The following is an 11,564-nucleotide window of genomic DNA, read 5'->3' as shown; positions in this document are numbered from 1 at the left end:
TGGATGAAAGGAAGGATGGATGAGGGGAAGGATGGATGATGGATGAAAGGAAGGATGGATGAGGGGAAGGATGGGTGATGGATGAAAGGAAGGATGGATGGATGAGGGGAAGGATGGATAGATGAGGGGAAGGATGGATGATGGATGAAAGGAAGGATGGATGAGGGGAAGGAAGGATGGATGAGGGGAAGGATGGATGATGGATGAAAGGAAGGATGATAGATGAGGGGAAGGATGGATAGATGAGGGGAAGGATGGATGATGGATGAAAGGAAAGATGGATGAGGGGAAGGATGGATGATGGATGAAAGGAAGGATGGATGAGGGAAGGATGATGATGGATGAAAGGAAGGATGGATGAGGGGAAGGATGGGTGATGGATGAAAGGAAGGATGGATGGATGAGGGGAAGGATGGATAGATGAGGGGAAGGATGGATGATGGATGAAAGGAAGGATGGATGAGGGGAAGGATGGATGGATGAGGGGAAGGATGGATGATGGATGAGGGGAAGGATGGATGGCTGAGGGGAAGGATGGATAGATGAGGGGAAGGATGGATGATGGATGAAAGGAAGGATGGATGAGGGGAAGGATGGTTGGATGAGGGGAAGGATGGATGGATGAGGGGAAGGAAGGATGGATGAGGGGAAGGAAGGATGGATGAGGGGAAGGATGGATGATGGATGAAAGGAAGGATGGATGAGGGGAAGGATGGATGGATGAGGGGAAGGATGGGTGATGGATGAAAGGAAGGATGGATGAGGGGAAGGATGGATAGATGAGGGGAAGGATGGGTGATGGATGAAAGGAAGGATGGATGAGGGGAAGGATGGATAGATGAGGGGAAGGATGGATGATGGATGAAAGGAAGATGGATGAGGGGAAGGATGGATGGATGAGGGGAAGGATGGATGGATGAGGGGAAGGATGGATGGATGAGGGGAAGGATAGATGATGGATGAAAGGAAGGATGGATGAGGGGAAGGATGAATGAGGGGAAGGATGGATGGATGAGGGGAAGGATGGATGGATGAGGGAAGGATGGATGGATGAGGGGAAGGATAGATGATGGATGAAAGGAAGGATGGATGAGGGAAGGATGGATGAGGGGAAGGATGGATGGATGAGGGGAAGGATGGATGGATGAGGGGAAGGATGATGGATGAGGGGAAGGATGGATGGATGAGGGGAAGGATGGATGGATGAGGGAAGGATAGATGATGGATGAAAGGAAGGATGGATGAGGGGAAGGATGAATGATGGATGAAAGGAAGGATGGATGAGGGGAAGGATGAATGGCTGAGGGGAAGGATGGATGATGGATGAAAGGAAGGATGGATGAGGGGAAGGATGGATGATGGATGAAAGGAAGGATGGATGAGGGGAAGGATGGATGGATGAGGGGAAGGATGGATGGATGAGGGGAAGGATGGATGAATGAGGGGAAGGATGGATGGATGAGGGGAAGGATGGATGGATGAGGGGAAGGATGGATGGATGAGGGGAAGGATGGATGGCTGAGGGGAAGGATGGATGATGGATGAAAGGAAGGATGGATGGATGAGGGGAAGGATGGATAGATGAGGGGAAGGATGGATGATGGATGAAAGGAAAGATGGATGAGGGGAAGGATGGATGATGGATGAAAGGAATGATGGATGAGGGGAAGGATGGATGGCTGAGGGGAAGGATGGATGGATGAGGGGAAGGATGGATGATGGATGAAAGGAAGGATGGATAGACAAGGGGAAGGATGGATGAGGGGAAGGATGGATGGCTGAGGGGAAGGATGGATGGATGAGGGGAAGGATGGATGATGGATGAAAGGAAGGATGGATAGACAAGGGGAAGGATGGATGAGGGGAAGGATGGATGGCTGAGGGGAAGGATGGATGGCTGAGGGGAAGGATGGATGGATGAGGGGAAGGATGGATGATGGATGAAAGGAAGGATGGATGAGGGGAAGGATGGATGGCTGAGGGGAAGGATGGATGATGGATGAAAGGAAGGATGGATGAGGGGAAGGATGAATGATGGATGAAAGGAAGGATGCATGAGGGGAAGGATGGATGGATGAGGGGAAGGATGGATGAGGGGAAGGATGGATGATGGATGAAAGGAAGGATGGATGAGGGGAAGGATGAATGATGGATGAAAGGAAGGATGGATGAGGGGAAGGATGGATGGATGAGGGGAAGGATGGGTGATGGATGAAAGGAAGGATGGATGAGGGGAAGGATGGATAGATGAGGGGAAGGATGGATGATGGATGAAAGGAAGGATGGATGAGGGGAAGGATGGATGGATGAGGGGAAGGATGGATGGATGAGGGGAAGGATGGATGGATGAGGGGAAGGATAGATGATGGATGAAAGGAATGATGGATGAGGGGAAGGATGGATGGCTGAGGGGAAGGATGGATGATGGATGAAAGGAAGGATGGATGAGGGGAAGGATGGATGATGGATGAAAGGAAGGATGGATGAGGGGAAGGATGAATGAGGGGAAGGATGGATGGATGAGGGGAAGGATGGATGGATGAGGGGAAGGATGGATGGATGAGGGGAAGGATGGATGGCTGAGGGGAAGGATGGATGATGGATGAAAGGAAGGATGGATGAGGGGAAGGAAGGATGGATGAGGGGAAGGATGGATGATGGATGAAAGGAAGGATGGATGGATAAGGGGAAGGATGGATAGATGAGGGGAAGGATGGATGATGGATGAAAGGAAAGATGGATGAGGGGAAGGATGGATGATGGATGAAAGGAAGGATGGATGAGGGGAAGGATGGATGATGGATGAAAGGAAGGATGGATGAGGGGAAGGATGGGTGATGGATGAAAGGAAGGATGGATGGATGAGGGGAAGGATGGATAGATGAGGGGAAGGATGGATGATGGATGAAAGGAAGGATGGATGATGGATGAAAGGAAGGATGGATGAGGGGAAGGAAGGATGGATGAGGGGAAGGATGGATGATGGATGAAAGGAAGGATGGATAGATGAGGGGAAGGATGGATAGATGAGGGGAAGGATGGATGATGGATGAAAGGAAAGATGGATGAGGGGAAGGATGGATGAAAGGAAGGATGGATGAGGGGAAGGATGGATGATGGATGAAAGGAAGGATGGATGAGGGGAAGGATGGGTGATGGATGAAAGGAAGGATGGATGGATGAGGGGAAGGATGGATAGATGAGGGGAAGGATGGATGATGGATGAAAGGAAGGATGGATGAGGGGAAGGATGGATGGATGAGGGGAAGGATGGATGATGGATGAGGGGAAGGATGGATGGCTGAGGGGAAGGATGGATAGATGAGGGGAAGGATGGATGATGGATGAAAGGAAGGATGGATGAGGGGAAGGATGGTTGGATGAGGGGAAGGATGGATGGATGAGGGGAAGGAAGGATGGATGAGGGGAAGGAAGGATGGATGAGGGGAAGGATGGATGATGGATGAAAGGAAGGATGGATGAGGGGAAGGATGGATGGATGAGGGGAAGGATGGGTGATGGATGAAAGGAAGGATGGATGAGGGGAAGGATGGATAGATGAGGGGAAGGATGGGTGATGGATGAAAGGAAGGATGGATGAGGGGAAGGATGGATAGATGAGGGGAAGGATGGATGATGGATGAAAGGAAGGATGGATGAGGGGAAGGATGGATGGATGAGGGGAAGGATGGATGGATGAGGGGAAGGATGGATGGATGAGGGGAAGGATAGATGATGGATGAAAGGAAGGATGGATGAGGGGAAGGATGAATGAGGGGAAGGATGGATGGATGAGGGGAAGGATGGATGGATGAGGGGAAGGATGGATGGATGAGGGGAAGGATAGATGATGGATGAAAGGAAGGATGGATGAGGGGAAGGATGGATGAGGGGAAGGATGGATGGATGAGGGGAAGGATGGATGGATGAGGGGAAGGATGGATGGATGAGGGGAAGGATGGATGGATGAGGGGAAGGATGGATGGATGAGGGGAAGGATAGATGATGGATGAAAGGAAGGATGGATGAGGGGAAGGATGAATGATGGATGAAAGGAAGGATGGATGAGGGGAAGGATGAATGGCTGAGGGGAAGGATGGATGATGGATGAAAGGAAGGATGGATGAGGGGAAGGATGGATGATGGATGAAAGGAAGGATGGATGAGGGGAAGGATGGATGGATGAGGGGAAGGATGGATGGATGAGGGGAAGGATGGATGAATGAGGGGAAGGATGGATGGATGAGGGGAAGGATGGATGGATGAGGGGAAGGATGGATGGATGAGGGGAAGGATGGATGGCTGAGGGGAAGGATGGATGATGGATGAAAGGAAGGATGGATGGATGAGGGGAAGGATGGATAGATGAGGGGAAGGATGGATGATGGATGAAAGGAAAGATGGATGAGGGGAAGGATGGATGATGGATGAAAGGAAGGATGGATGAGGGGAAGGATGGATGGATGAGGGGAAGGATGGGTGATGGATGAAAGGAAGGATGGATGGATGAGGGGAAGGATGGATAGATGAGGGGAAGGATGGATGATGGATGAAAGGAAGGATGGATGAGGGGAAGGATGGATGGATGAGGGGAAGGATGGATGGATGAGGGGAAGGATGGATGGATGAGGGGAAGGATGGATGATGGATGAGGGGAAGGATGGATGGCTGAGGGGAAGGATGGATAGATGAGGGGAAGGATGGATGAAAGGAAGGATGGATGAGGGGAAGGATGGATGGATGAGGGGAAGGATGGATAGATGAGGGGAAGGATGGATGATGGATGAAAGGAAGGATGGATGAGGGGAAGGATGGATAGATGAGGGGAAGGATGGATAGATGAGGGGAAGGATGGATGATGGATGAAAGGAAGGATGGATGAGGGGAAGGATGGATAGATGAGGGGAAGGATGGATGATGGATGAAAGGAAGGATGGATGAGGGGAAGGATGAATGATGGATGAAAGGAAGGATGGATGAGGGGAAGGGTGGATGGATGATGAGGGGAAGGATGGGTGGGTGGGTGAAAGGATGGATGGGAGGAGAGTGGGTGGGTGAAAGGATGGATGGATGGATGATGAGTAGGTGGGTAGAAGGATGGATGGATGGAGGATGACGGGATGGATGGATGGATGATGAGGGGATGGATGGATGGATGATGAGTGGGTGGGTGAAAGGATGGATGGATGGATGATAAGTGGGTGGGTGAAAGGATGGATGGATGAGTGGATTGGAGGGTGGGTGGGTGAAAGGATGGATGAGTGGGTGGGTTGGATGGTGGGTGGGTGGGTGGATGGTTGGGTGGATGATGGGTGGGTGGGTGGGTGGGTGGATGCGTGAAATGATGGATGGATTGATGGATTGATAAGTGCAAGGGTGAATGAATGGACGTATGAGTGAAAGGGTGGATGTAAGGATGGATGAGTGAGTGAAAGGGAGGGTAGATGGACAAAAGGATGAATAGATCAGTGAAGTAGTGAAATGATAGATGGATGAGTGGTAGGGTCAATGGATGGATTGATGAGTGGATGAGTAGATGGATGGATGGGTGGGTGGATGGATGGATGGAAGGAAGGATGGCTAAGTGAAAGGGTTGATGGAGAGAGAAAGGGAGGATGGATGGATGACTGATGGGTGGAAGGATTAGTAAGTGAAAGGGTGGCTGGATTGGTGAAAGGGTAAATGGCTGGAGGGATGAGTGAATGGATGGATGGGATGAAGAGTGGATGGATAAAGGATGTATGGGTGAAAGGATGGATGAAGGGATGGATGAAGGGATGGATGAGTGAAATGATAGATGGAAGGATACATGATGGATAGGTTTGCAAATGGTTGAATATGTTTGGATATGCCTGGGCTTACTTAAATACTATTGCGCGACCTCTGATGTGTCTGTAAAACGTACCTATTGTCTTGAATTTGTGTCCTGAATTTTGACCCTTTGTCCTGAATTTTTACACTCACCGTCCTGAATTTGCACCAATGCCAGTTGGTCACCGTATACACGTCTAGACTCTAGAGTGTTGGGCTCTGGGGCGCATACTGACTTGCTTCTCTGGGAAGGTTGGGAGGGCGGGTGAGGCACTATGAGCTGGCCTGGATTTGAGAGCATAGGTACTGATGGGGTCTGGTAACTCAGTCCCTACACACTGATGTTTTGTGGTTCTTGGCATAGTCCTGATCCAGAGCAAAGTCCCTGCCATGAAAGCAGGTGGTATGTGTGGGGGGGGGGGCGCTGTAAGGGAGAGGCGATAGTGGTCTCGCCCATGCCGCTTCTGATGGTCACGTGGGGGGTCAGTGTGCAGGTCCAGCCCCGTCCCAATGCAGTGTCACCGGAGATTACTCGGCCAGTGAAATGGGGGTGTCGTTCCTGCATCTGCTAAATCTAGGGGTGGGAGCAACGCACGGACCTGGAGGCAGGAACTCTGCGCTGCCCAGGTTGGAATGGGAGCTCGGGTATACTGCCCCCTGCTGAGAAGAGGTGGTACGCGCCCTGTGAAATGAGAGAAGTGCAGGTTCTGAGTCCCTGACAGCCCCTGGCAATGTAAAGCGTGGGTCGCATCGCGGGGTGTGGCCCTCTCAAGAGTCCTAGACACCTCGGCAGGCCCGGACTGGCCGTTGTGGACACCGGGCAATCCCCCGGTCGGCCGCAAGGGTGGGGGCCGTTTTGTTGCAGAGCCGTTTTTGCAGCATAGCTGCAAAAACGGCCCTGTAAAAAAAGCGGCTAAAAAGCGGCCCTGGCAAAGCGCTCGCTCCCCCCACCCCTCTCCTCCCCCCCCCCCCCCCCCCCCCAGTGGGGGGGGGGGGCTGGCCGAGCACTTTGCCAGGGCCGGTTTTGGTTCCCAGTTTGGCCCTGCACCTCGGCAAGCCTCGTCCCCGCCCCTCCACCCCTGCGGAAACAAACATATTCACCCCAGGTTGTGCAGCGGAGCCGGTGGCCCCAGAGCCGCGGAGCCGGTGGCCCCAGAGCCGCGGAGCCTCACCTGGTTCCCCACTGAGGGCGTCGGACACGCTCTGCTCGAAGGCGTCCATCACTTTCTGCGGTTTCAGCAGCCACTCCCCGCTGGGCGGGGGGTCGGGCACGTCGTGTTGTCTCCACGAGCACAGGGACGCCGGGGCCCTCTTCCCACCGGCCCAGCAGGGGCCACAGGGCCAGTTGTAGCAGGGGCCCCCTAGGGTCAAGGCCAGGAAGCTTCCATCCGGACTCGCTGCTGCTGCTGGTGGTAAAGCCACGGGGCTCGAACCAGGGGTGAGGCTCCCCTCATCCAGCCCGTTCAGCGGCACCAGGAAGTCGAACTCGTCGGGCTCGGACACCTTCAGCCCCTCGATGTAGCTGCCGGACCTCTGGAAGTGCGGTCCGAAGCGCGCGTCGAGGCGGTGGACCAGCGCCAGGACGCGCTCCACCTCCGGGAGGACCCCGCGCTGCAGCGCCTCGGAGGTCTCGGCCCTGGGGATGAGCACGCAGTCCCGGAGGAAGTCGGACAGGGTCTTTGCGGGGAGCTCACCCCAGGGGTTCTCCCTCCTCGCCAGGAGGCGCTCCAATATTGCCTCGAGGCGCTCCAATCTTGCCTGGATTCTCCTGCGCTCAGCGGTACTCCGCCAGGGCGCATCCATCCTGCTGCGCGCACTGAAGCCGGCCGTGTGTGTGTGGCACCACCACGCCCTGCGCCTGGCACGCACCTCACACTCACACTTTCATTTCCCGAGAGAGGGCGGTGAGTGGCAGCAGCCCTGAGTCACCCTGGCCACCACACCGTGGCACGAGAGGCCCACTCGAAGCGGCTCTGATTCCGCTCCAAGGTGTGGCCACCCTCGTGCCAGCAGGACAATGACGAGACTCCCGGTGTAAGTGGGACACTCCCGGTGTATGAGTGCAGGAAACACTTTAGCTTCACCTTCTTCTCTTCAGAAAACAATATTTTCGATGCTAGTCAATAGGGAAATTAAATCCACCATTTTGTGTGAATCTGTCCCTCTTCTCCAGTGATGGACCAGCCTTCTCTGCGGGGTGCCCCGTTTCTTTGTGCCTTTCTTTGATGAACCCTTTCTTTGTTGGCTTTTAGGATTCTCTCCCATTTCCTCCTGCCAAAGGACTCGTGTTCTCACCTCTAACCACTGTGGAGTAGCTTCGGGGGGAGGAGGGGAGGGGGAGAGGGTACAGGATCGGAAACTCCCAAATAAATGCATTCTTGGCTTGGTAGGCGGGTCTGTGGGCCCTGACGCGGGTCTGCCGCGTCTGTCACTTTTCACATCCTGATTTCACCAAGAGCTTTTAACTTGTCCATTTTTTGGATCAGGAAATGAAATATATATATATAGCGACGCTTCAACCAAAAAGCAGCAAATCTGCATTCATAGAAGAGCTCCTTGAATGGATACACATTTGCTACTTTTTAAAATTCACATACACTGCTGGTGGAAGGCTCCGAAAACTGCGCCACTAATGTAGAATTTTCCTAAATATGTAAAATGTGCAAATATTCTGAGAAAATTGTTTTTGAAGTGTTTTTAAGGATGAACAGATTTGTTATCAGAGAACTGTTGAGATTGCTCCAGAAACTGGGTGTTTCGGTCATATAGAAGTCTGGATTATGGTATGAATAGTTAGGCCATATTTGTTGTTGTTGTGATAGAGTACCCCCTGCCAGACATTATACGGATAGTGCAAGTCACTGAGCAGTTCCTTAACCAATTACAGAAACGCAACCGAAGGCTGAGTCCCTTTATAAGGTTATGGGACTCTGGAGTCACTTGCAATATCCTTATCATGCACGCAAGGGGATACTTTATCCCATATAATACATGGTCACACCTTTCCCACTAACCACTTTAAACCTTGGTGCACAGCTCTTTCAAATGGAAAAACAAGCATGTTTGCAAACATGAAGAATAAAAATAAAAACGCCTAATGCAAAATTAAACAGATCAAAAACCTGTTAGTTATTTGCTGCAAACAGATATTACAAACAGTTCAAAAGAAGTTATTATTTTCTTTTTTTTAGAAAACACTAGCCCGGATATGTAGAAGCATGCAGAAAGATTCTAGCTTTTCTCTAACTATCTAAGGAGTGCAAAAAATAAACATGGTCTCTTTGTCATTATAAGCTAAAAAAAATAAAGCATAAAAAATGGAGCAAATAAAACAAAACCAACATCTGTGTTCATTTCTTTAAACAGCTGCTTCAATTATGCTCCATTTATTTATTTATTTATTTGCAAAGTTGACCTGCCTTTCACCTCCACTGCTGGCTCAGGTAACAGGCATTAAGACGTCAGAACTCAACTGTAATAACCTAATAATAGTCCTTTTCTTTAAAATTGGCAACTGGGTGCGCCACTGATTATATTGAAATTAGAGACTGGCATTTATACAGGAATAACAGAATCCCCTGTATTATACGCTATGAATGTTAAACTAGGTGCTGCCTTCTTGTGTTCTGATCTACGTCTCCCGCTCATGTCCCCTCCCAGCCAATGCCCTGTTGCAAAGCCTTCTCTCCTCTTGTTCTGTGGAGAGTCAAGCAGATGGCGTCAATGAATTAGCAATGTACAATATCCTGGTAGAACGTGTTTATTGTGAATGAGGCGCCCAGGATGTACCCAAGCAAAAGACACACAATTGATGGACGGAATGCAGAACAAATCAAAACATTCACCCCCAGTCACAGATCTGGGTTAAATCCATCGTTTTTTTTGCTCACCATGCCACCCCAGTTTGAATCCAGCCATATGCAAATCAATCTTGACCCTGTGCCTCATGGGAGCAGTCCAGCCCAAACTGCCAAGCCAGGTCCTCCCTGGACCGGAAACAGGCATCCTGGGACTGGTTTAAAAAACTGTAGACGCGTGTTAGAGAGGCTCCACAACTATGTATAGAAGAAGTACTGGGAACAAAGATAGACCCCAAGTTTGGGTTATGCCTATAAAATATCTGGACACACACAGACCTAAATAACAAAGAGAAAACCTGGGTGACACTTGGAATGATAGTTGCTAAGCGTAATATTACCAGAACATGGGGAGCACAAGACATACCAGCGATTACTGCATGGAAGAGAGATATGGATTGGTGTATGTTAATGGAAAAGACAATATATGAATCAAGGGGTTGTCCCAAAAAGTGGTCACAAATCTGGAGAAAGTGGAATGCTTATACAGGAACCATTTGTGCACCTCCGCTGGTAACTCATCCCCCCACCTCGATCACAGAGTGAGCAATACAGGACAGGATCAGGAACACTATATGGAAATGCTACAAATGGATGTGAGAATTCATGACTCATTGTAAAGGCATTGCTCTGTATGAAGACTTATAATAATTATTGTAAAGTGTCATTATTATTATCAATAAAAAGCACTGTTAAAAAAAAATATCACCTTCAATCTGAATATCTACATGTTAAAGTTGATCAGGAGGTGCAACGCGCGTGTCCACGGTCTCAACCTTAACAAAGGTTTCAGTTGCTCTCGCTTACAGAAAGCCTCTGAGTGTGTGGAGCACTATGGTGACTTCCACCGCGCTGTCGAGAAGGGTCACCGCCCAACTCCTGTCCTGAAGAAGGATTTTGACCATCTGGGGCATATTTTCCCAATAAAGCAGCAACCTTCTACTTTTGGAAGGAAACTCTATACGGATATGGTTCCTCTCTCGACTTTAGCATCAAAAGAGGGCTGCATGTCCCGTTTAGGGTGTACGGACTCACATTGCCAGAGATCCTGTCTCCCTCCTCTTTCGTACTGTTGATCAGACCTTTCCTGAAAGGAACGAGGAAAATGAGGATCAGCAAACTGAAAATGCTCCAGAGTCTTAATTTTGGAGGAGGTAAAGCGCCCACACCACGGACCTCTCTGCACAACGGTGTGAGGTTATTGTGGACAAACACAAGCGCTACTCAGGGGTCCCGTGAAAAAGAACCAGAACTAACGTTGGCAGCACCATGTTGCAGGGATTCTGCTAAATCTCAGAACTATGCGTGTGACAATAGAACCTTAGTAGGCAGGGACTAAGTTATCCTCCACCTTAGCACCCGTGAGCCCGGGACTGACTAGCTATAGAGTCTCATTTGCCCTCCTACTCACTCACTCACAGAGGAACAGGTGATTAGACACCCCAGAAAAACAACAATCCTGACCCTCTCAGGATTCAAAGCAACAGGCCACACCCTTTCTCTCTCACACTCGTACTTGTTCACAATAAGATCTGACAGAGACAAAGTTTAAAATATTTATTTTAACACAAATACGTTCAGCATGGTAGATAATCCATAAATCATAAAAAGGAGCTGTCATCGTATAAGACAGGCTAAACTACCCCCCTCCCCTTCTGCAGATGCAAAGTGATTATATATCAAAAGATCTCTGGTTGTTTGCAGCAGAACCCATACCTTAGCATGCACAGATGAGGGTTCTACATCTCAGGTGTAGTTGCGATCTCGTCTGTTTATTTGCCTGTTTGTGCATACCTATATGACAAAGAGTATGTGTTCCCAAACAACAGCTGCATGTGTGTGCTTTGTCTATGTGCTAGAGCCTGATCAAAACAGAATATCAAGGGGCATTGTTGC

General features: G+C 50.1%; 1 protein-coding gene across 1 annotated transcript in view; it reads right to left on the bottom strand.

The window, feature by feature from the left end:
- LOC144820044 (cyclic GMP-AMP synthase-like receptor 1) overlaps positions 1–7,614 on the bottom strand; it is an 84,046-nt gene extending 76,432 nt beyond the window's left edge. Inside the window, exon 1 of the mRNA XM_078677700.1 lies at positions 6,984–7,614. Coding sequence (XP_078533826.1) covers positions 6,984–7,614 — 631 coding nt within the window. The remainder of the gene's footprint in view (positions 1–6,983) is intronic.
- Positions 7,615–11,564: the final 3,950 nt, after the last annotated feature.

Source organism: Lissotriton helveticus, chromosome 2_1 (genome assembly GCF_964261635.1).
Source record: "Lissotriton helveticus chromosome 2_1, aLisHel1.1, whole genome shotgun sequence".
Classification (NCBI taxonomy): Eukaryota; Metazoa; Chordata; class Amphibia; order Caudata; family Salamandridae; genus Lissotriton; species Lissotriton helveticus.
This window is presented reverse-complemented; position numbering and strand designations above follow the sequence as displayed.